The sequence below is a fragment of the Triplophysa dalaica genome, chromosome 22 (assembly GCF_015846415.1).
Source record: "Triplophysa dalaica isolate WHDGS20190420 chromosome 22, ASM1584641v1, whole genome shotgun sequence".
In the NCBI taxonomy this organism is placed as follows: Eukaryota; Metazoa; Chordata; class Actinopteri; order Cypriniformes; family Nemacheilidae; genus Triplophysa; species Triplophysa dalaica.
The window spans coordinates 13825639-13852588 of record NC_079563.1 but is presented as its reverse complement, the minus strand read 5'-3'; the positions used below and the strand labels follow the sequence as shown (position 1 = coordinate 13852588).

The window sequence follows — 26950 nt, the reverse complement described above, 5'->3', positions numbered from 1 at the left end:
ATTGTCTGATCCTCACACAACACTGCCATACCACTTATATTGCTTTTCACTTATCTGTCTGTCTGTCCATCTATTCAACTAGTAACGTTAGACTATTTATCTACCATACATCCAAATAAAATAATTTATGATTTTTAGCATAGACAGCATTACTTTTTATACAACCACACTTTATAGTAAAACTTGCTAAATTAGTAACTCAAAATCTCCAAATTCATTAAAGTAACTAAACTAAGAAACATCGATCAGTGTAGTGTGTGAAATCAAGCGACTGGCCCTTTAAGAGTGCAGTTACCCCAGTGTGTGTGGGTAACTGCTGAAGGTGGTCAGTGGGAGGGGGCGGGCCAGAGCCACGAGACAGCCGCCCGTAGGCACCCGTAGTAAATTCGTTCATTCACGAGTGAAGTGAAGAGCGCGAGGAGACGGGAGTGATGGATATCATCTGATTCTTCCACTTAACCGCGGATATTCTCCCACACAGAGGAACAGAGAGAGAGAAGAAACGCTTTTCTCAGACTGAAATGAATTAAGTAAGATGTACGAGCGTTTGTTACATTGACTCTATCGATACGATCGGAGCTCGAGCACAACACACACAGCGCGCGCACCAGAATATGGAATATCACCGATGCTCGCATTGATCCCGTTGAGGAAACTGTTTTTTCTGCTTTTGGTTTAGTTTTCTGAAGTTCATCAATGTGACTGTCTGCTCGGGATTGTAGCGCTTTTTAGGTGATTTAGGGACATCGGTTTGTCCGGATAAAGGCGATTGAAGTGTAACGGGACTTTATTTCCAAGGGTGATGGAGTTTCGCAGGACTTTAAATGCTCTCTTCATCGCGTTCACGTTCATCTGTTTGTCTCAAGGTAAGATGGATGACAGTGCGATATAACATTTAGTCATATTGAGATCACCGTCTTTATGAAAGTTGTGTTTTGGCGTTTATAAACTTAAATGTCTCTTAATGATCTCCTGTAGGATGTTTATGTTATTGCGAGTATCATTTTATGTGAGATATAACAGGAGAGTTGTACACACTGGGATCAACAGAGTTGTAAATAGTGAAACATTTAATTCATATGCATTGGCTTAAGTGATATTAATGAACAACTCCTTCAGTTGTGATTGAATTACTTATTAGTTATGTTTAATTTGGAAGATTGATCAACATATGTAATTCCACAGTTTTACTTTGAATCCGTGGTTAAAATATAGTTTTTTTTGGTGACATCATAGTGACGTTTATAGTAGTATTAATATAAATATTTGAGTAAACATGGTTAAGAGTCTTGTGTTGTTATGCATACATTTAATATATTTATTGATTTATCCTCAATGCATTGTGTATGAATTAGAGCTGTTGACAGTTTCCTGTGATATAATAATAATTTACAGTAAATGTTTTTGCCGTAAGTAAGCAAAGTGCATTTAAATATCACATTTATCTCAGCAGAACTGGCCAAAGTGCTGAACAGAAACGATTAGCCCATGAAATCAAGTGCTTTTAAAGACAATTTTTTTAAACATTATCAATGATCATAGTACGGTACAACAATTTTACAGTAACTACCAGAATACCTGTTGGGCAAACCCAAATTTGCTTTAAAGGTGAAGTGAACCCTCTATCCTCTCTGTAGCTTCAGACTGTCATTGCCCAGATTTTATCATGTTTAGATCAGCCCTGGCTGTGCTGCCCAGCAGAAGCTCATTTTATGGGGCAATAAACATTGCCTCTGAGATCTGTTTCCCAATATAACAGGCGACGCAATAAGCCATTGAATCGAGGGCAGTGCAGTCCTAGACGAGAAATAAAATGACACGCCAGTCTTTTATTTGACCAGATCTATATTTGCCACCAGTCTCATTTGTATTGTCAATACTGTATCCGCTTCTGTTTTTTGGGCACATTTGGTCAAACTGAGACCCGAGTTCAAAATAGTGAATTGGTTTTGAGGTTGGATTTTAACTCCGACAGAAGCTTAACCCAGCTTTAGCCAATCACATGTCAGAATTGTTGCATTCTTTTCCCGCACCTCATCATCGGTAGCGGAGTCAATCTAGCGCAGGTATGTGCTCACGGCCCGCTGGCTATCTCCTCTCACATTCTCGCACCTGATAAGGGATTTGAAAGAATAGGCATTGTATTACATCCCAAGCCCTCAACTTTGCCATTTGAAGATATCTGATCTTGTCTGGGATTGAGTTGGTGTGGGAGTGTTGCGTATTTTGTTTATCTGGGTTGCGTTTGTGTGTTTGTAGCTCGAGGAGGACATGTGTTGACTTGGTCCTTTTGAAGTCATTTTAAACGGCCACAAACAGCTGTTAGGTTTTTCCCGGGTTGTCCCCAATCATGCATTTAATGACAGCAGGCCTTGGATCAGGTCTTTGACTCCGTAATGTCACCATTTAAATGAAATGAACGGGAAATGACTTCATTTTATATAGACACCACAAACTATTTAATTTTGAATTAAAATTGAATTCACTTGTAATTAATTGTCACAGTTTTAACGCCAAGACAAAGATGTAAGTAGTTTATTGTGATGCCCTATACTTTATTCCCCTTTGATTGGCAGTGTTTCAAAAGCTCTGCGACTTTTCGCATAAAACGCGTCATTTAAGGTTTTCCTCTGTGCGCAACAGCTTATTTTGATGTCTTGTGTCTCCTGTCTGTGCTCCTCAGATCAGAAGTGAGGAATGTTTGCGTGCGTTTGCATGAGAGGTGTGACACTGAGAAGCCTGCCTTTCCCTCGCACGCATTTGCACAAACTGCCTGTCTCTTCTGTGTAAACATTGTGCTGTCGAGGGGTTGTCAATAAGGGGGAGATAAACAGCGCATCTCCTACTGAGCACGTCTGATGTCTCAGTCTGATTTCTGTCCCGGCGCATTCATGCTCGCTACTGGATCCATGCCTGCCGGGAGACAAAACAGCTTGGCAGTATCTTTCTCTCTCTCTTGTTGTTGCCGCAGATGTCTTGTCAAAGAACTCATAGTAGCTCAACTGCAAATGTAATGCAAAATCTATTTTATTATACTTTTAAATAATGACACCTTTGATTAGACCATGTTTCATATTTCACAATGCAAAAGCTCAACTCATGTCCTGAAATAGCCGTTTTATATCATCTCCTCTTATGGTTAGAACTGCAGCCTTTTAATTGGTCATGTGAAGAAGACAAGGACATAAGGCTCCGGTTTACGAGTCTAGTGTTGACAGGAAGTTTGAAATAAACCCTAAAGATGTCGGCTCAGGCTGGCGTGGCTGTGTGGGGGTAAAAAGGGACACAACACAATGCATTGGCATCAATCTGTCGAACCCTGTGTCTGTGTCCACTGATGAAGACAGTTTAATAGCCCTACGCATTAGTTCCAGTGGCAGTGGCTTTGGTGACCCCCAAAGCCACGTTGCAAATAGGAAAAACAAGACAAAGAATCAGTTGAATAAGACCAATTCGCTTGTGCTTGAATTTGTTAGATTTTAAGTTTTCTCTACGCTTTCTTGACGCTTGCTGTTGAAACTTAACAATGACCTTAGTGGTGAAACGTTAGGATTAGGAAAGTCTATCCTGTTATTGGTGGTGGACACTTTTGTATAGGTTAATGGCTTTAAAGTTTTATATTGACAGGATATATATACAGAATTTACTTGTTGAATCATTTAATTCAAATATAGGCATTTCTTGACTCTGTTTTATCTTATTTGACACTATGTCCTGGTTACATCTGGTTTATCTTAATTAGGATATTTAAGACGCTTTAATTAAAATGCCTTAGATAAAAATATTACTGGTGTGCATATTGAGACAAAACAATGCAAATTACATATATTAAGATATGTCAGGGCAATTTATTTTGCTGTTAAGACAGCTTAAACTTAAATTTTCGCTTTGGACTAGTCTTAAATCTTGTCTGTGTAACAGGGCATATATTATTTTATTGAATTGCCCATAATGTATATTGCACATACTGTTAATATGACCTTATATTTCCTGGTGGTTAACTCTCTCACATATGATGCATCTCTCTATCTTCAGCACAATATAAAGATTAGTAAATGTAGACTATATCCATTTTCTATTTAATCTGTTGATATTTATGTAGTAGGCTAAGCTTTTAAAACAGGCATACATTAAGATGCATTTGTTTGTGGCTTTACTAATCCAATAGCAAGGAATCACACAGTAATCCTTTTTTTGTAAGTGCAGACTTACTGCTTATAAGTTTTAGCTTGTTCAGCCCCTGGAGAGTAGAAGATACTGCAGCTCATTTTTCACAACATTTCAATTCACAGTTGTTTAAGAGTAGGTTGAGGAATTGCATTCAAACACACCCACATTCGTGCACACTTCATAATTCTCTACACACAGTTACATCCATTAGACTAAGCTTCTTAAGCACCTCTGATAGTTTAAAGTAGGGTCTGCGCTGCGGTTTATCTGTGAGCCTGTGAGAGCTGCAGGAATGCCCTTGGTGGAAAGAAGCTGCGTGCAGCCGTGGGGAACTGCAGGGACGATCCGCATGCTCGGGTTGCATGCCGCTCGCAAAGCCAGACGAAAGAATCCTACAATCTACACGTCTGGTACAGTAGAATTCGCAGCCTGCTCTCAGCCACACGTTCAGATCAGATGTTAAAAAAACGCTTGTGCCAAAGAATGATTAAAATTCTTCTCGATCTCCGAGTTTTATTTATCTAGCAGGAACCCGGACAAACATCTCCGTACGACGACTCATTATCAACGCCCGCTGAGCCCAGATTACCAAACTCTCACACTGAGAAACAACTCAATCAAATTCTTAAACAGACGGTTTGCGCTTCAAGTGTTTGCGTAGTGCGACAGCGCGACCCTTTGAGGGGCACAAATCTCAGGTCTTTGTTTTATTTGTGGCGTTTGCTGGTTGAGGCGAACAGACCTGGCGTGTGTCTGTGTATGCATCGGGTGCACTGTAAATAAAGGACCCGGGGCAATGTGTGCTTTCTCATCAGGAGCCCCAGTTTAATGACTCAGTCTCTGTCTGCGTGGGCACTGCTGTTAGATTACCTTCATTAAGGCACACCCTTTCTCCTTTTCCTGGCGCCTCTGTTTACACACTTTTCATGCTGTTAAAATATATTCTTGCGCTCTTATTTGGCTTTGAGTCCCCCAGATGTGATGTGTTGTTTCGGTAAATAACAGCTTGCTGTTTGGTTGCTGGGTTCAGAGGGCTCTTAGGCATGGACATTACTTACACAGTTGTTGTTTAATGGCAGCTTGGCTGGGATGCAATTGGTCCTTGAGTGCAATTCAAAGAATGTTGTGAATGTTTTTCTATGGTGTCAGTGTCTTTCTCATTGATTGAAATGGCTTACACGCACTTGTTCATAATGAACTATTGGACCTTTTCTTACATCAGCACGTCTATCTAAATATTTTCTAGTAGAGTAAGATTTTAAGCTTATGTTGGTGCACCAGCGTAGGCATGTTGTACAAGGCAAGCAGACATAAGTTGGCTAAATGTGCCTAATTCATTCCTGTAACTCAGTGGTTACAAATGCATAAATGTACATGTAATTCAATTCAAATGGATCACTATTGCGCTATTTTTCATTGTAGGAAAGTGGCAAATATAAAAATTATGCAGCAATGATATAAGCATATAAAATTATAAGATATATAAAATTACGTTTTTTTTAAGTTTTGCATTAATCCAACTGTAAAAATAATAATTGTCTTAAGAATTGTTAACAGACCGTTTAAATTATAGCTCATGCAATTATAAAAAATTATATGCGTGTTTAGTTAGGCTTATCAAACATAATTTATTGTTGGATGTACTGTATTTGTTTTCATTTTAGCTTTGAGTCTTGTTTTTAATGAAATACTACACATAAGATGATATTTGCCCTATCGATAAATAATGAAGCGATTTCGTTTGTGACCCTCAGTTCATTTCCAAAAATGTACAAAAAATTTGGAATTGGTCAGTAATCACATTCCCAGCAATGTATTATAGCGCTTAGCATTCATATCTTTCATATCTTATATCAAAATTCCATATTCTGGTGCAAGGCCAAGATACATAGAGATTTGATAATTTTATTCTCTAACGTTTTCTATTTACTTTGTTAGCACTTTTAAAACGGTAGCAGTATGCATCATATGAATAAAACCTATATCTCACGTGGCTTTCAGGAATGGTTTCTCTTCATGTGTCAATCTTCTAGCCTGACATACAGAGAGCGAGAGGGTTTGTGAGTCATTCTTATGCAAAACACCCACAATCTGCAAGCAGCACTTAACTTAAATGCTAAACCTGTTAAACGTGTGAATCACTAATTGAATCACTAAATGCCATATATTCAAACTCTACCCTCGCAGATTTCTGGAAACACAGGTTAGGTCTAGTACCAAAGGAAGCCTAGGGGTTTTCCAACCACTCATTTCCTGTTGCAATCTTGAGCCATCGAAGCAACAAGAACACATCCTGAATGTGATATGTTATCTCCTGGACCTCAGGGAGATATGCAGAGTTCCTGCTTTGCCGGGAAAAGACAAATGTTGGATGTAGAGCTAATCATTGGCATCGTATTCAAAGCATGCCCACCCTAAGCATGCATTTAACATGAAGTCCATCCATACAGTGCTGACTACGCCCTATTCCTTTTTATCTTGTGTGTTTGACTTTCAAAGATTCGCTTCATGAATAGTCAGGTTGGCCCTCCATTGAAGGCGCAGGCCATTGAAGATTGAAAGAATTTTAAAGCGGCAGTATGATTTTTGATGAGGAGAACGTATCTTCAAAGCCCAAATACGCTTTGTTTTAGCTTTCATTGGTATTTGACCTGAAAGTGAAAAATGACTGTCTTGATGGATCATTTCAGTGAATCTAGATGTGCTTTACAGTTAGATAGCTCACCGTGAAACTTCACTTCCTGTTAAATTTGTGGTTCTGTGTGGGCTGTCCTAGGGTCAGGTGTTGGGGTCAAGCGGAAAGCGCATGGGGGGGACTCTGTTGAGATTAATCCAGTGGAACAAGGAGGTTTCTGGTGCTCCAAAACCAGAAACTGATGGTATCTCAACCAGTGGTATGCCGGTCTCCCCAATAGGGCCACTTCCATTAATGGGGCACTGAAGAGGTCCAGACAACACATAGCAGCTGGGCCGGGGCTCCACTGTCGCCACCATGCACAATTTATCATTTATTCCCCACTTCTTCCTTCATAGGAGACGTGAACGCCCCCTTGAGATATGTGATATGCATTGACATGTATTCCAGATGTGTTTTTCTTTAAGGTTGAGAGTTTGAATTACAGGAGGTCAGGGAAAACAGACTGTGGTATTATTATTCTGCCTTCACGGAGGCTTGGCTTGCAGAATCTTAATGAAGCCGGTAAAATTCAGAGTACTGGTACGTAACTTCGTATCCAGCTACACAAAAAAATCAACTCCAAATTCCACAAAAAAGTCAACTCAATTGAACAAAAAAGTAAACTCCAAATTCCAAAGAAAAGTGAAAGGCACTGTGATACCACTTTGCTCTCCGGTCCGTTTGCGCTCGAGAAATGAGCTACTTGGACAAGGCCAGGGTGACCGCGAGGTTGTTTACGCTTCATGGCTTGATCTCCTGAGGAAACTGAGCTTGGTGTTGTTTGAGATTGCAGGGTTTAGGGTCAGCACTTAAACAGATTCTCACTAACAGGTCGAAGTGCTGAAAGAAACTTATTTATTCCTATCCTCTTTTCCTGCAAGTCTCTCCAGGGAATCTAAAGAGGGATCAATACCTTCAGCGGACTCTGAGCAGAGGAAGGTTCATTTGAAGTACTGTTTATTCTGTGAAGTGAGAAGGTCTTCAAAGAAATTGAGAAGCCAGATGTGATGATGATCTAATCTGTCAGAAAGTCTGTATTTATCCTTAAAATGGACACTTTCTACTTTCTATGTAGTGGTGTGCAAATGTATTAGGAATATTAGGGTGTGTTCATATATATCATGTTTGCTTTTGATTAAAACGAACTCTGGTGCGATTGCTCTGTTAGTGCGGTTTATTTGTGTAAGTGTGAACACTTCCACCCAAACCCTGGTGCGCTGTAAACAAGTGGACCAAGACCGCTGAAAAGATGGGTCTCGGTCCACATTCAAATAAATTCTGGTGCAGTTACATTGAAATTTGAACGCAAAGCGGACCAAAGGCATCGAACCGAACCAAAAATAGGAAGTGATAACAAAATACGACACGAAAATCAAGTAATTTGGTAATATAAAAGGAAAGTTTATTATATTTGTGCTTGCGCATGAAATTGATGACTTCCTGGCGCCTTTTTGACTGCTTTAAACACTTCGCGAGTTACCGGCTGGCTAAAAATACTCTCATATGCGCTGAGCATGTATAACCAGCACACAGCATAGTTTTGGACGTCCGGTAAGTTTTGTTTTAAAATATAAATCATAAAATCTGTCCAATCACGTTGTGACGTTACATGTAAGCTGTTGGGTTCGATATCTTTAGGTTCTCTGTTAAAATGCAAGTCTGAACGCCAAGGAAACCAGGACTAAATCATTTTTTCTTTTTGGTCCGGACCAAAGAACCAAAAGAAACGAACTAGAAATATGAACGCATCCTTAGATTGCTATCTTCTGGGGTTATCTTCTGCTTTATTGTGTCAGTACTACAACAGAAAATCATTGAATCAGGCAGGAATTACATGAAGAGACCGAAATAACTAAGATAGAACTGTGCCAATATCTCCAAGATGCTTGACTGACTCAAGGATGGTAAGATCAAGTCTCAGTGTGAAATAAAATATCCTACTTTATTTTCACAGTTAATGGCAAAGCATGATTGAAAATCTATATCAATATTTCGCACTAACACACTAAAGTAAAAGATATAAATAAATCTTAAAGGGTATGTGCAGTTGTTAAGCATTAGTGTATGCATTCCAACTTCTTTACAATGTTAAACGTGCTGTCTTCATGCTTGACATGGTCAAATTATCAAAAAACGAGTACTCAAGTACTCAAGATTAACATGAGATATGCAGTGTTAGACCCAATTTAATAGACAGATTTTTGTCTCTTTTAGTGAAGCATCTAATGTTCCCATTACTTTTGCACGTTACTAAATATCTAGACAATTTAATACGTTTGTGGTATTAAAATCATACCATGTTATTTGCCAACTACCCAAATGTGTCTTTTCTAAGATGTTAATATACAAGCCTTCTTGAGTTTATTTCAAACATAAATCATTCTACATGAATATCTATAGGTGAAAAGTGATGGTACATATCTTGTATACAAGCATACAGGATGCACACAGGGACATTTTCCCCCTTTGAACAACATCAAAGCTCATCTAATGGACACACAGCCTCTGAACGCACAATGACATATAGACTTTATTTCAGAACTGCTCCGAGTCTCTACGCTGTCTCTCCCTGTCGGAGTGAGAAATCCCCCTCATCCCCTACAGTAAACACCATCTTTCTCTGTTTCTTAAGTAGGAAGCACATAAGCAGCTCTTGCCACAACCCCTTAGGAGTCAGGTTCCTCCGTTGAAGCTGTCATGGAATTTTTGTGCTTGCCACTTTATTTAATCCAGCCTGGTCCCCACATCGCAGGATTGATTCGGGCAGAGAAGCTATCGTCCCCGGGGAAACAGCAGCCCTCCTGTGTAATTTCCTTTTTCCATGTGACCGGCTTGTTTTGTCCTTTCGCTGTCAAGAGCCGCAGGAATAAAGAGCGAAGCTTTATGACCCAGGGTTTGTGCTCCCTCTTTTTCAAGGGTCCCTTTGTTGTTCGTAAATGCAAAACAAGTAAAAAGATCGGTGACAAAGAGCCCGCCCACTTCTTAATTTAACTTTGGGGTAATGAATGCACATTTGCAAATCAATTCCCGGATTCCAGTGAAGAGAAAGGAGGGGTAGGGTTGTAAAATAATCAACTATTTAAGGAGGGAGGGCAGGCACTCAAAAGAATTGCAGATGAGGGTTGGGGAAAGAAGTTGGTCATTTTCTTAACATTTTGTTGCTTCTCCAGAGCTCTAAACTAAAACTATGCAATTTTCGCATGAAAGAAAACTGTCTCTTCATCTCAAGAGATTAAATATTAAAGCGTTGTGCTTTTATAAAGTGTCACAGTTTGACATGTTGTAAAATTGTTTCGGGTGTCAAAGTTCTGCTGGATCTTGTCTTATCCAGAAATGCATGCCGTTTTATCCGCCTATTATAATTTATCCATTTGTTTTAATATTCACTGCTTCACATCTTATCTTAGAAACGATGTAACAACTTAGAAATTACGCCTTCTTCGTGTGACCTCCAGGTTTTCACACATACTTCAAGAAAAGGAGACAATTATTAGATTGACATCTGACCTTTCCATGTATGGTTGTCATGGAGAACCTTTGCTATTGACACCTTCTTCTCCTATAGGACTCGAGAGATTTGCATATGTCACCGCACTTGCTATTCCCAGCAAGCGTTTAAAATGTTCCCAAAGCTTGTCTTGTTGCTGCGCAGTGGCTTCATCAGCCGTCTTTGTTTGGCTGGGCCGTGTTTTTAGACATCTTATTTCCTCCCCCAACAGTGGGGATAAATATTCTTAGTGCTAAAAGCCCCTTGGGATTGATCAGAAGGATTGCCAGATGCATGTATATTCTCCTAGAGCCAGCTCATCCCCCCCCTCCTTCCCATAACAAGGTCAAACCCCTATTACAGTGTGGGACTCGATATCAACAAGAGCAGATGAGTCGTAGGTGCACCTCACTTTATGTCCAAATCAATTTAACCGCTCGAACCATTTCACACAGCGAGATCGGATCCCACGAATGGGAAATGGGAACCGTTATTACGACCAAAGAGATGTGTTGCATGCTCTCTAATAGGGACATACTCTAATTTCAACTGCACTTACTGGCTGTAATCCTTAGCAGCTGGCCAAGAGATGTAGTGGTGATGTCACCCGGTGCCTTTTTAAACTTTGAGTGGAAGAGAAAGAATTGCAATAATAACAGTGATGCCTACCTTAGGAATCATCACTAATAATAGAATCGAAGATTGCCTAGTTTTATTTCCCTCTCCAACTCGAAATCAGTGCAGTTCCCACAATTCACTGCGTAGCATTTGTGACTAGGTTATTAAAATGATATCACCTTTGCTCATCCTAATTCAGTTTCTCATTTGTGCGTTTCTTTCAGTTGTCGAACGAGAGGCTTGTTCATGTTTGTTTTCTATTACTATGACAAAAGATGTTTTTAGATATGTGTCTTTCAAAATGTTTCCCTCAGGGTTTATTCTTCTGACAAGGTGTAAGACCACAGAGTTCCCAGAGTTCTTAAGGGTCGTCAAAATTCCCCAAGTACCCATTGTTTTCTGAATGTGGCAGTTAGAAGTTCTCACACCTCGTAATGGACGACTCGCTCGCTGTCAATCATGTGGTGTCCGGAAGGCCCGGAAAGCTGTTGTAGGGTCAGCTTTTCCAGATGTTGCTTTTCACATCTGCATGTACATTCCATCCCCAAAGCTAGCACTTTGTTCGCCTTCCCGTGGTGTTTTTGAGGTTGTGGTCAGGTGCGGTCTGTAAACTATAACTGTTTGTTAGATTAGCTCTCTCTTCACTTAGCATCTCTTGGACTGCTTTACATCTCCTCAGCGGCAGGTCGGAGTATTTGGCCTGTTTTATTTACAAGCCTGTTCTTGGATTTTTTCCCCACTGAGTTTCTCCTCCACCCCCTGCTAACCGCGGTCTGTTCGGTAGTCCATAAGTGTCTGCTAAAAGCTATTAGCCAAACCCTGGCGGCCTCCGTTCCCTCAACCCAGCAGGGCCGCGGGGCTTTTTGTTTTCGGCGAGTGGAAGGGCAACAGTCCTGGGGATTCAGAGGTGAACACAACGCTTGTGGTTTGGCCTTTGCCGTCTCCTGCGGGCAGGGTCCAATGTAGTACCACTCGAAGTTCATTGTGTCATGTTATTCATGGACGGAAGTGGAAATAGGTTTGTTTTTAGTTGCATTAGCCTCTGGCCTAGGGGTGTTTATCCACTTGGCTGAATATGAAGAAATAAAGTTAGACCATAAAAACTCCACTGTAGGGAAAGATTTTTAAAAGCACTAGTTTTAATGCCTGCCTGGTTATTTTTTCATTGTTCCAGATGTATTTTCCCAGTAAATCTGAGTTTTCTGTATATCTTGACATATTAAGGGCTGTCTGCAGGTCTTTGTCACAGCTATTGGAAAACTTTCCTAGCTCTAATTTCATCTACAAGTGCAAGATGTTTATTCCATCATTTTCTGACTGCAGGTAACCGCAGTTGCTGTACTGTCACGTTGCAAAGCAAATTTTACACCCGGCGTAATTGTTGCCGTCGGGATGGGTGATTATTTTCAGCATCACCATGCACAATGACTCACTTCTCTTCTCCAGATGTCTCCCGATAGCTAAAATTCCCCAGTCCTGTTGAGAATCAGTGCGCGTGTTGTTGTTATTCATCTGTAATTGTCACACCACCACACTGTCATTCAAATTGGAAGAGAGAAAAGCAATTTCAAAGCTCTTTGAAAGCCTACCTGAATTACCATATCAAACCCCCCCCCCGCTTTCTTTCTCACTTCCCCCAACATCTGTGCAAAAAAAACCTATAGCAGTCAGCAGGAATTCATATGTGCCTTAAAACAGAAGGCAAATTATATAAACATACATTCCAGCTTTCCATTTGTAGTTGGAACGAAATGGCTTTTTGTTTTATTTGATGGCTGGTGTGAAGGTCGGATTTGTAATTTTTGTACTGCCACTTGGTATGAAGTATGTGAGTGCAATATATGTGTTATACCCTAATTTGATTGAGCCAAGACTGTATTTTCATTTCTTGACGTGAATGTGTAGATGATTGTGGGGTTGCAAGGGTTGGCCGCAGGGCCGTTCTCTCTGATGGCAAATATATTTATATATTTCCTTTCTTTATCACATTTATTCAAACAGGTTCCTACACTATGCCATAACCAGGTATGAGGCAAGTCATTTGTCTGTTCACACCAAAAGTAAATAAAATCAAAATTTCACTATATACAATTTACGGCGGGCGGGGTTTATTTCACTTATCCTGTCACTCATAAGGGTTGTGGCGGTTTTTTGCTTCTAGTATTATCACTTTTTACCTGGTTAAGACGCTGTTAGTTTATTCTTCCTAACTTTATTAGTATTTTCACACAATGCTGATGGTGACCTTCTCTCTTTCAGGTTCTCGTCCCAGGCTGGAAGATGCCGCCCCACGCATCATCGAACACCCTTCAGACCTCATTGTATCTAAGGGCGAACCCGCCACTTTAAATTGTAAGGCAGAGGGCCGGCCGACCCCTATGGTGGAATGGTACAAGGATGGCGACCGCGTCGAAACCGACCGTGAGGACCCGAGGTCCCACCGCATGCTGCTCCCAAGCGGCTCTCTCTTTTTCCTCCGGATCGTTCACGGGAGACGCAGCAAACCCGACGAAGGGGTGTACGTGTGCGTGGCTAGGAATTACTTGGGCGAGGCCGTCAGCCGCAATGCCTCCCTGGAGGTCGCAAGTAAGTCGGCTCATTCGTACTCCCATCCTTTTCTCATTCCGGCTCAGTCTATGCTGCTGGAAATTTCCGCAGCGCCCATCTTTTACTCTTATAAGCTTTCCCATTTTGTCTTCCCCTGCTCATCTTTCCACTCCCCTCCATCTGCACTCTATCTTGTTTAGTCCTGCGCCGGCTGCGGCGGGCCATAACCGTCGTCCCTGGATGGAGGAAAGCACTGAGGTCATTGTTAGTTTTAGAGGAGGTAATTCGCTTTGTGCTTTTCATGTAGATAGATGGCAGTTAGTATCAGAGATAAATTCACCCCAGAAATAGGCAGTAGAGGAAAGTAAGGCTGGCTGCTTCCAGGTGACAGATGTTGGATTAAAGAAATACTCCAGTGTTTCTCATGGAATGGCTCCAGGTTTTAACAGCAGGGCTTTCCGTATCTAACACGCTAATTAAAAGCTAATGGCTGTATTTGATTTCGGTCATTAGATTATTGACAATTTGATTATGTTTATACAACATTATGTTTTGGTCACGTGACCTTAAAGTGACAGCATGTTAGTTACGGTTATGAGATTTGTACATTCATGACATAAAAATTGCTTGTAGGTGCGCTACGGATCTGCTGACCTTAACCGGTATTGTCAAAGGACAGCTTTTTCACCTGCTCAAGTATTTCACCATCTGCTCTGATTTATCGGCGAGACATAATAGTCCCCATGTTCTGCCACTGCTTGGAAGGAAAAGCAGCATTTTTACAAATTCAGACCCAGACAATCTTCAGATTGCGGATTCTGTCTCTAGCTACCCATAAATCCTGTCTATTTAATTCCTCTGCTTTATGTTCTTATTACAGGCATTACTGCTAAAAACCAACCCATTTAAAATCCAGTCACACTCCACTATCTAATTAAAATCTATACCTCCCAACTGAGCACCGGCAAGGTTTCTGTTAGTACCTGCTGCAGTTTTTTTTTTAAGGAATTGGATGAAACTTGTATATTTGTCTTCATTTTTAACTCTTTAAACCTGAAAATGAAAAAAAAAATGCCTATTGAGATAACAGTTATCATCCACAAGGAAGTGTTTGAGCATAATGGATATCAACAGTAGCTGCAGTAAATGAAAAGGTTACTTTATGATATTGCATTTGGCCATTAACCTATATTTCCGAAATCTGAATTTAGGAAATATTGGAGTGTTATTCAGCTTCATTACTGAAACTGTGCTTTTTAAAAACTCAGCACAAGTTTGTGATCCAGGAGAGTTACAGAGCAGATGGTGTGTTAAATAAATAAAAAAATATTGCTAGTGAGAAAATTATTTAGCCAAAGTCGCAATACAGATGGTAATATTTGTTTTCAATATGAAATTCGACTCAGAATATTTCCTAGTAGTTTCTGCTATGGTTCTAATGCATAATCAGATGTTTGAGATTCTACATTTACCTCTGAAATTGAAAGCATGGGTTCCTTTATGGAGCAGAAACGTTCTTGTATTCGTTCACATGACACCATGATTGTGACTGACTGTAGAATGAAAGTGCGGAAAGACTTCTGATATGCAAATAGTTCAGAGGTTCCCACAGGAGTTTTCCCGATCTAGATTCAGAAACCACACATCTTTACCATCTGTCCGTCCTGTCCCTTATGTCCCTGTCGTCCTGGTTGCCTATAGCATTTATCTCTCCGGTGAGATAACAATGCATTTCCTCTAGAGGTTGCTGCTTAGTATGGAATGTTTTTATCGCTTTCCAGCTCATCTTCTCTCAAGTAGGTCCCACAATAAATGAAGCAAATACCGAAAATTATATGCGATTTTATAGCCTAGACGTTTAAATGGCAAGATATTTAATAGAGTTTATGGACTATATGATGGAAAATCTCTTTTTTAGGAGGAATTTAGTGTACCGTCTTTAAATAATTCAACTTTCATAATGCAAAGCTCCTGATTTGTCCAATTGGGCTGACTACTGTTAATTACTTTGAATACATTGTTTTAGCTTGAGTCTCAAGTGCTGTGGGCTCTTTAGAGATCCCATTGTGGAGATGCGATTTGGATACGTAGTGCCAGCTCTCTTCATGGAACCAGATCTCTCTCCAGCGAGGCACAGCTCCATCAGCCAGGTGGTGGGCAGGAGAAAGGGGTCTTCATCTGTTGCCAACCAGAGAGCTTGTCAGCTTCACAGGTTTTGGAGGGCGTTGGCAGAGCGAGGTGTGCATATGCGTATATATATATATAGATGGAGAGAGAAGTAGAAAGTTAAAGAAAAGGAGGAGGAAACCCATATGTCAAGCGTCTTGTTCTGCCACCAGCAGGCAGCATGTCATATATTATGAGGGCACAGCGCTTCGGTCAGACGAGAAATGTTCTGGTAAGCAGAAACTGGCTTTTGGCCCAGTATGTGTGGGAGGGAATGAATTTCCACAGAGAGCTTTTGCAGCCTGTTTATATACGGTACTTTTACGGCCAAGGTGATGAGTTATGAATGTACAGTAGTATTTCTCCCATGATGAAGCCGAAGCTGCCGTGATATATTGCGACAGAATCCTCACACTTTAAATGATAGATGAAAGCGAAGCGATGTGTGACGGCTCATTGGTGGTTTGTGGTTTATTACTTTTTAAATGATGCTTAGTGAAGACGCAGTGTTTTTGGTATCGCCTCGCTTTATCATTTTTTCAGGGCTAATGGGGGCTTATGGGAAAGTTTCTGTCATCTGGAGCTTTTAATGAAAGTTTGCAGCGTCAACGCTGGATTTTAAAGGAAACAGGTGAAGGGAACAGCCGTCCGGTGGAAGGCTGGGACTGAACAGGTGAAAGGATGATGACACGACCCTTATTCTTTGTTGTTATAGGCTGTGAGGGTGGGTAACTTTCACACCCTTGCAAAATAATCTTGAATCTATCAATTTGTAGACAGCAGTCTAAATTTTCCATTCTCATACCACAGTTTTTGTGAATTATTTTTCTCATAGGTCACTCCGAAGTGTGCACCTCCAGGGTTTAAGCTAGACACGCCCTCACAGATAAGCCTATTTAGGCGAAGCCCCCCAAGTCCAGGACAGAACTAAAGTAATAGTGGCTTATGTTCAGCAGGGCATGCTGTCCCCCTCTGGGCCACCTGCCCTCAGGGCTATTAACCTTATTGCTTTGTATCAAAACTTCGGTGCTGAAGGGTGGCTTGCACTAGACCAGTATGAAACTCTTCAAGATAAATTGAATATGAAAGCATTGTAAAAGAGCATTGTAAAGCTTTTTAATTTAATTTGAGCAAAGTCTTCTAGCGCTAATGCACTGGCACACCCAGATACAGCTATAAAAACTTCATGAATCGGATTTCTGCGATCCGTCTTCCCGTTTCATCACGACTCCAAGGGCCATTTCAGTCTCACAAAACTTTGGCTAGACTTTGATGAGATGCATCTACAAAGTGGATTTATTATTACTCGGCTTCCGTTGTGAATATGTGAGCTGTTAATCTCCCCGAAAGTATTGCGGAGAAGATGTGCCAAGTTGCAAAGAAGTCTTCTCTGTCCTCACCAATTTCAGCAAATGTGCATTAACCACCAAAGCTGACCCCGTGATGACATTGTCATTTTACCAAACGTGCATGTGGTGCGGGCTTCAGGTGTGTGTCCATCTGTGGGTGACCATGCGGCAATGATGAGATCACTTAGCCTGCCGAACTCTAGGGGTCAGGGAGACTGCTGACAGGACGGGCTCGCTCAGACGTGGTGTGACACGTCCCCTTATGTCCCCTTAGCTATTTAACTCTCTCGGTACTTAGTGAATTAATTAAAACAAACCACCTGTAATAGATCAGGCATGAGAACATATGGCCACCCTAGAGAGAGAGACTTTGAGAGAGAGAGAGAGAGAGAGAGAGATGCAGCAAAGATACTCATAAAAACTGGATTGGGTAAAGAGATTAAAGCAATGTGCCATGAGAGGATTTTAATCATTAAGAGCCGTTCTTAGACAGACCAACTGCAGCAAATGCAATATGATGAAAGACGCATTGGTGTGTTCTATTATTAATAATTATCTGAATAAACAATTCTTCTGCCGTGTAATGCGTCTTGTTTTCCTAACTGCAGGCTGTTTGTGGTTGCTAGGCAACATGGGCATCTTGATGCATTGATGTCTGTTTCTGATCATGCTTCTTCGGACATGGTTCATCTGATCCGAATCTATTTTGTTAAATATAGAAGATTGAGGGGAATTCAGCAGGAAAGAGGGGTGAGATAGTTTTGCTAAATAAGCAACAGGTGGTCATGGGAGTTTAGATTTAATCCCGCCTCCACTAAACCTAATGGCTGGGGTACATCTGTGTGCCTTTGTGTAGTCAGGGTTGTGATCAGAGCAGCCAGGACACAAAGAACAATACCAGAGCCCACCTCTGACACCCTTCGTTGCCTCTGCCTATTTGCAATAGTTGACATGATATGTGACATGATACAATTGTAATCTATTTTATTTGTTTCCATAACTACACTATGTTTCAAGAATAGAAGAAAATTGATTTAAACACTGAGATTCGGAAATTTAAATGTCTGCAGTGCAGTCATAGCCCTCAGAATGCAGTTGTTTTACTGTGTCCATGTTTAAATTAGTTAGTGGTTCTTGCTATGGCAGTCATTGCTATAAAAAAACATGATGTTAAAAGTACAGGCAAAAGGGGACCAGATTAGCATAAAATCCTGTGGTAGTCTTTTTTAATCTGGACTGGTAAAGCAGCCACTTTAGCAAACCAACAACATTTTATTATGGGGGGGGGCGAATATTGCACAAACAAGCATAAGTCAGAATTTTCCAACATGTTGTTTGTAATCATTTTAATTTAAATTTCCTAATATTGTATTTGAGTCCCCAACAACAAATGCATCCAAGCGCTGTCATTTTCTCAAAATATGCATTTAATAGCACCCCATTTCTCAAAGCTCTCTGAACGGTTCCCTCCGAGCTGTTGGTCGGCCTATTGGTCGGCTACCTCAGTTTGTAGTGATTGGTCTTTCCACATAGACGCACAACTACATTTCTTGTAGTCTTATTAGTAATTTACACAAAGATTATTAGTACACAGAGATACTCAGGTAACAAAAAAGGCATCGATTTGTGTAATAAAGATAATGACACTTGGGTAAGAGAAAGGTTCCACAGCTAAACAGTAAATACAGCACAGTAAAGCAACGTTAATGCGTTAGCCGCAATGTTAATGTGATCGACTTATGAAACATTACAGCAAATAAACGAAATCCATCCACAATCCAAGTAATAAAAATGACAGACAGTCTACATTAGATGAGACATTTTTAGACAATAACTCGCAACTGATTATCAGAACTATTTCAGGAGGACATTAATAGCTGCTGTAGGTGTACACCACATAATACACAAAATGAGCGATATTCATCAAACAATAGAATTATTAACTACAATGTCTTATTAATCACACTTATAGGTTGTGATTCAGAGATGTTTATTGGTCAAAATAAAGTCATGCTGACCCATCTTTCATGGACAAGCGTTTTGCAAATCCCACATTGAACTCACCAAGGTTGGAGAAGTAAAATTACAAAAGGTTTGGTTTGTACTGCTGTGCAATCGGGGGGAAAATATTTTTAGGTTCGGAGTCGACTCTTTATTTTGGGAGACATTATCTTTATTTATCATGGACTTTATCATGGGTTTATCATTAGATTTACAACTTTGAAGATATTTAAAATTGAAGGAAAGTTACGTTACACACTGAAATACAGTCAATTTGAGGATATCCAGGCAAGTGTTCTTTAAGGGAGTCTGACCCCTGTCGAGAGGGTTTAATCACATAGCAGAGATTGTAAAATTCTAATGATCCGTTTTACTGGCATATTAAATCGGTAGATGAGTTAAAGATGATTTGTGTAGGAAGACAGATTAAAAAAAGATGCAGATTTTCAGACCTAAACTTCAGCCTTGTTTTTCAAAAACCCTTAAACGAGAGCGAACGCCTCAGGTTTTGTTATTGCGGAGTAAAAAAACGGCATTTAAACATTAACCTCGAGTCAGTAAGCCCGTTTAAGGTTGTGATTGATGGCAACCGGTTGCCGTGGATGTGAAATTGTTTTCCTTCTGCGGCATATGTGAATGTACACGCTTCAGAACTCAAAGAGTTTGTGCAGGCACCGGCTCTGGGATCGAATGATTGATTGCTTCGTTCTCGTTGGCATTGCCAGCTGGCATCGGGGAAACGGGAGGGGGCAACGGGCCAGGATATTGGTGTGTGTTTAGAACGTAGGAGAGCAGGGACCCACACACCACCGGCGATACAGCTTAAGCTATTACATTTCCTTTGGCCTTTAATTTAAATACTCATTTGGTATTTTTATTCCCAATGTTTTCTCATTTGGACAGAATCCAGTTGCTATTCATTCTCGGCTTTTTATTCTGACACAAATCTGGCTGGCTTGAACTTTCCCGTACTTTTTAAAATTCAAGTGTGGGAAACCGAGGATCAACAAAAAATGACATCTCAATTCCATCAAACAACGTAAATCGATCACGTCCCCGAGCCAATCTAATCAAAATCCATCCCGGACGTTTTAGTTTCAATCTCAGAATGTTTTGAAAACATCCGAAGCACTTTCCCGTCATATTTAGGCTTGCGGATCCATCTTGAAGGATCAGATTCACCTTGAAGGATCAGAGGATTTGGGATGGATGAGAATCCCTCCCCAAACCCCTGCGAGGTAAAGCTTCAACGTCAAGTCTTATCCTGAGACCTGTCCTGCTGATGTTCTCTGACTCATCACGCTGAGCGCTTTCAGGATCCGACTGCTCGGCCGGGTTTGATCCTCGTCTCCTATAATTTCAGCTACATGTGTGCTATTGTAGACGAGGCCTCGGACTTCCTTCGATTCCTGCGGTCTTTTAGAAGCCATTAAACAAGTAACATCTTTGCTGGTGGCACACTGATAATTATAGACATTGTTTGTATGATTGTCAAGTTCCATTTACAAGCTTGTACTTACCATTCCAGTGTTTTTCCTTGACAGCGTGAAAGCTTTTTACATCTGCTTCAGGTTTCCCACTGTTGAACTCCATCAATTGCGTCGACAATCCGCATTTGTGATTTTTGTAGTAGTACATTAATTAGTCTTTTGTTTTATTCACACTTGTGTTCCTCACAGCACCTCTCCTAAAATCAATAATTTTATTTTTCTACCTAGAGCATATCCTCAGGCAAGCCACTGAAATGAATGGGCTGTGTTTACTGAATAAAATGCTTTTTTTCCACAGCCGCCGGCAGTGCTTACAATACTACTTTTTTGTATTCCTAGCAATAATTAAGAAGCTGGTGGCCTTTTGTGCGATCGAAAAGTACACAAACCCATTATGTGGGTGAAATTGGAGGTTCAGAAGGTAGAAATTACAGTAATATGGGACGGAAGGGCACTTTAGCTTTAAGTACATTTCTTCTCCATCACAAGTCTATGTTAACATTACATTATTCAGGCTTTTTTAACATGTATTTGAGGTCTCAACTGTTGTAAATAGTAAAAAATGCTTGAAATAGTGCATGGTTGGATTTGGACAGTTAGTCGTTCCTGTTTCCCCATATGGTTCTGGATCAGTACGCGGTGATGTTTCATTAGGTGAAACTAGGACAATGATGGACAAAGACATACAGTACATTTCTGTCCTCTCATTAAACGTGCATAAAAGTGCAGCCCATCACTAGATTAAAGTAATCCTCTTTCTTTCCAAAGACCATGTCTCTATTAGCCTCCACGGCGGCCGGCCACTCGTGCCGGATTAGACCACATCACTAATGGACTTATTGTTGTCTGTATCTGCATACAAAAAGACCGGAGCCGGGGGGGCCCGGGGGTCTCCTCCTGGATGTGCCATCAATACGGAGGCCTCTCTTGTTCTTTCCCTCCATCACCCCCTTATCTCCTCTACTTTTGTTCTCCACTCAGGCGTTTATGGGCCAGCGCTCTGTCCAGGAGCGCAGGGCCGGTAACGGTTTACACACGCAACGCTACCAAGCACTGAATAATAATGAGCTTACAGTCGGGTGAAGATATAAGACAGTTAACCACCCACAGAGCAGCCCTGTTGCCTTCAAAAACACTTGATTGAAGCGGTTTAGTAGCTTCTGTTGTTGCTGAAACGCTCCGTAATACAATAATGGCGACACAAGGGAAGGTTATGCATATGGTTTTGATACTGAGCTCTTTTTAGGCATTAAAAAACGAAAACTTGTTTGATTTTATTTGTTGCGTAATGTATTTTAAATCGTAATACAAACTTCGATATGGAGCTTTAATTTTTGAGTACAGTTACTTCATACAATGAAGACAAAACATTATTCCAATTAGTGAAGATATGACACAACAGTGTGGTGATGTAAATTTACCCACAATGCATTGTGATAGTGACTGCCAGACAGGCAAATTGTGGCAGTATGTTTCAAAACAAGTTGAAGTGTTTGGAATGTTGTTTTTTTATCCCAAGTGCCAGTGATGAGTTGAGATTTGTCAAGAAAGTACGTGTTTGTGTACGTGGTATGTCCTGAGTGCCAGGCCATCACACTCTTGAAAGGGTGTGAAGATTAATCTCCCATCAAGCAACAGACGAGAGATAGAGTTGAAAAGCTTGTGTATGAACTTCCAGCAAAAAGTTAAAAACCTGTCCAACAATCTGAGAATAAGATTTAGAAAGAAGTATGATATGCGAAGCATATCAACCATTCAGATATTTACAAAACCAATTACTGAATCTTTTATCAGACACGCAGGTGTACATCTAAGGAGATTTCAAATGACTCAATTTGATGGCGTCCGTTTCTTCGTTGGACCTCTGCGTACAAAACGACTTCTCTGTCATTTAAATGAGGCTGGCATTCCCCGATGTAGCTAGCGTGGGCCGCCGCAGGCAGCCGCTGGTGGGACAATGATTAACAGTGAACTGGGAGGAGGTTGGAGTAGATCCTTTGGCTCTGTGCCTCTGGATCCCTCCGTGCTTCAACGTCCCCTCCTCCCACCCTGGATAATGACACCCGGCTCCATCGCTGCACATGCGGCCTTCCCTGTAAAGAACGTTCATTTATAACTTCAATTTGTCGGCCTGACATAGAGAGGGCTGAAAGGTTTTGGGAAAGACCAGACGGGTCTGTTTACGACCAGTTAAGGGCCCTGAAATGATGCTTCTTGGCAGCATCTCGTCTGTCTTTGCTTGCTTCATATCAGATGCATATCGTTTCATCAGACAGAATAGCGGTGATGGGTTTTTGAGTCGTAAAATCATGAAATATCACTGCTATTCCACCGTGCCACTGCAGTCAGGTGTTTATGAGCGCTGTAAAACAGACTGGCCCTGAACATGCAAACCAAAATGCAGCAGTGATACAAATACTGTTTACTTATTTATTTACGGATATAAAGTTAAATTTGTCAATAGGTCATTTAGTATTATTAATAAATACATAAAATGTTACATATCAGATAAAAACTGGATGGAATACATCCACATTGAATAGAATTTGTATGACTTTTTCTGGCATTTTTACCCTAAAACCTGGTTGATTTCTCATCTGATTTAATAAACACTATATTTTTGTTTAACAACTTATTTGTACGATTTTCCTCTGGAGTCATTCATCAAGTACTATCTATATATGTTCTATTAAATTGATTGGTTTTGAATTATCTCTTTATCTGTAAAATTTGCGATTGAGCTCTAAGCCATGTCGCATTTTTTGGGCTACTTTAACAGGCAGGTCAGAGCATTCCTCCAACTATGCGGAAATTATTTTTCATCCACGGTCACCACTCAGCGCACCCAGATGCTTTTCATAAATCAGCTGCGAGAGGAGGAGAGAGAGATCCCAGCTGTTCCGTTATAACGGGACTCAGGTGACGGCCAAGCAGCAGTGACAGCGTCTAAATGAACGTCCGGACGAAGACAAACACGCACATGCTAATGCGACCGCAAACAAAAGCCCTGAGAAAACGTAAAAGAGTGAGTTCGGGGATAGAGGTAGCACTGTTGATTTCCCACTGTCCCCAAGGCAATATCAGTCTGGGCTTCTGCCCTGAGCCTGCACCAGGTTCATTATGTCTAGAGAGGCCTCTTTGATCCTATAGGGGTTTGGGATGATGTGTTTGAGTATGGAGGAGATGCTAGCTGGTGGGGGTGGGGGAGAAGGACAGATGTCCAGGCTGCACGTGCCTCAAGCATCAAATCGACCCCCACAACTCCCCTGTTACCTCTCCACCCCGCTCACCTCCATCTTACTTCTGTTAGGAGTCAGCCCAGCCTGCGGATCCATTGGCTGCAACAGATGTGTTCGGCATCGGGCCGAGCTGATGCTGATGTGAACGGGAGAAGGTTATGGGGTTATAAGGCCTCTGAAATTCAACCTCCTCCAAGCTGCTTTGGCATCTCATAGCCAGGAGATATGAAACTTGATCTAGAACCTCTTATCCTGTGAAGTGTCATTGATGGTTGGGAAGATTAGGCTTTGAATTCCTCAAAATGTCACAAGTTCTTTTTTTTTTTGTATGCTATTTTTTGATACGTTCCTTACAGTTGTGGCCCAGCTTGGCGTTATTGTTTCCTACTGTAGCTGACTGCAGGGCAAAGGTGTGGTCCCATCCATCCCAAGATTGGGAAGAAGATATTGAGATATCTCTTTCATGTGGGCCACGGACAGGTGCCTTCAAGAGAAGCACTCTTACAAAGCTGCTGTAATTGTGTTGACTCCACAAGGGAACCCTTAGCAGTGACAACAGATTACTACAGAGAGGAAATCACTCACACTTTGACAGCACAAGAACCTCTTAACTATCCTGCCGTAGGATTTTTCGCATATACTCCGTTGCCGTTGAGGACATTATTTTAGAGCTTCTGCTTTGTTAAAGGATTTACTCAAAAATAAAAATGTTGTCATCATCTATTCACTATCATGTTGTTTAAGACATGTATGACTTTCTTTTTTCTGGATCACATGAAAAGATATTTTGAGAAATTCTTTGGTGGTTTTGTGTCCGTACAATAAAGGTCAATGGAAGCCAGTGTTGTTTTGTTACCAATGTTTTTCATATTATGTTCTTTTGTGTAGATAACCGACAGTCATATATGTTTGAAAAGACAACTAAGTAAATATTGAAAAAACTCTGGTGTTTCTGTGAACTAGTCCTTTAATCCCCTGGGCCCGTATTCAAAATTTTAGTCGAAAAGAGTTGCTGCTAGTGACAAAATTCTTAAAAATGTGGGCACTTCCCCTTAAATTACAGAAAATATCATACCACAGAAAAATGTAATTCATAAAGCATCTTAACCCTTAAAAGAGCTCCGAAGGTCCAAAATTGTTAGGCGTAGCGAGGAGGACTTTTAAGAGACTTAAGAGTTTCTTTAGCAGCAGAAAAAATGGACGAATTCGAAAAGTGAGAAGAAATGTGTTGCGATGCAAGACAATTTCCATATTAGTTCAAAGTATGTTCAACTGTTTTTTTTTTTTCCGGTATAGCTGCTTTGATGCAATGCAAATTGTGAAAGTGCTATAAAATTAAAATGAATTGAATGACTGAGTTAATGGCCCGTTTTCACAGACAGGGTTTATTTTAAACCCGGACCAACCCTTAGTTAAATTAGGATATTTAAGCTATTTTCATAAAAAAGCCATATTAAAAAACATTACTGGTGTGCATCTTGAGACAAAACAATGGCGCTGACATACTTTAAGAAGTTTTAAGGTGAGATATTATCAGGTAAGGATGCTCAAACATTCCTGTTAGTCTGTGATTAGCCTCATGCCTTGTTTGTGAAACCTGACAAAAAAGACACAACACATTAGATCATGCAGGGATCATGTGTGTAACCGATCCTAATAGAAACACAATAACATCTCCAAGACAGTGCAGAAATGCCATAGTGCCAGAATAAGAAGTAATTACTAAATTAACATATTTAGTAATTGTAGAAATGCAGCTATGCAGCAGAGAATATTTGGTTATGTTACATCCTTCTATAGTGATCACACAAACATAAATTTATTGTCACATTTGATATTCTATCAAATACTTTGAGATTAACAGCATGGTAAAGAAGAAAAGAAAAAGATATAGTACGCAATGTATTTGTGTGTGTGTGCGTGGATAAAGTTTTTGTCTTTTCCTTGCTCAATGTTGCTCTCAGATTGGTCCTGAATCGCTTATAAAATAAGACTCCTACGTAGAAGTTTTTAAGATAATCTAAGAACTTTCTTGGAGGATTCTTTAAGAATACGGCCCTGAATTTCATTTTTTTTAATAGAACAAATGGTGAATGTAAACACACTGACGTATATCACTGCACATTTTAATTATATTAATCAAACTCTTATTATTTTGTCTCCATCCGGAAAACTTTCATTTAGTGGCTTTAACAGATATTAGATTACCCACACACAGAAAGTCACTTAAGAAGAATATTTTAGTAAAGAAAAATAATCAGACTAAACTTAAATGGGTTATAAATAAACACCTGTATTACTATAACTTATCCATAGAATTAGTTTTTGTTAATATTTTAATTGCTTATCCTCTGCCTACATCCTACAGCCACGACATATGGATTGCTAGAAGGTCCCTGGGGAGTTTTTTTTAGTGCTGGTGGTGGGTGTCTTGTCTGAGTGGAATGCTTTTCCCTTTCTCTGCCTCAGGTCTGCCCTGGTCTGAGATGGTCAGGGGTGGTCCTTTGTGGATACGTGGATGTCCAGGGGGCTGGAGGATAAATGTGGCCATTTAAAGCAGATGAGATGGTTGAGAAGCCAGCAGACAAGCCTAAAGCTCTCCATATGTTCACACACACACACACACACACACACACACAGGCGCACAGACACAGATAGTGATTAGCATTATACATCATCAATCAGAGAAATCAATAGCCTTCCGGTCAACTGCCACCTGTTCACATGATTATGATTGCTAAACCTTTATTGCTTCAATTTGAATGAACCAATGGCGTAAAATTCGAGTTAAATCATCAACACGTACATTCGTTCAACTCAACAACCTTTTTATAAGAACAGACAAAACTTATGACCTTGGCGTTAGGCAAGCAAAATAAGTAACATGCATTATTAATCAAGCATATTCGAGTATACGTCAGTGCACCCTAAATCAAATTCAGATCGGTGGGAGTGGTGCAGATTTTTAATATCGTGTTGAGGATTAGAGCTTGTAAAACCGATATTGACACGCTTCTCGATTTCCTGACCCGAATGTAATAAGATTAATGCCTCGCGACGATTATGTGCGGAGATTACAGCCAGTGTCTGCTCACCCCGAGCTTCTGTATGCACGTCTTTCTACGTGTGACAGGTCGTTTCACGTGGAGAGGACAGATTGACTGATGACCAACTTGAACACCGAAAACAGCCACAGGATCGTAAAC

General features: G+C 40.6%; 1 protein-coding gene across 2 annotated transcripts in view; it reads left to right on the top strand.

Moving 5' to 3' along the window:
* The first annotated feature begins 401 nt into the window (after positions 1–401).
* The window catches only part of robo3 (roundabout, axon guidance receptor, homolog 3 (Drosophila)), an 82259-nt gene continuing 55710 nt past the window's right edge, over positions 402–26950 (top strand). For both annotated transcript variants that reach the window (XM_056736632.1, XM_056736631.1), the window contains exons 1-2: positions 402–866; positions 13212–13538. In XM_056736632.1, the coding sequence (XP_056592610.1) occupies positions 803–866; positions 13212–13538 (391 nt within the window). In that variant the 5' untranslated portion in view covers positions 402–802. The remainder of the gene's footprint in view (positions 867–13211; positions 13539–26950) is intronic.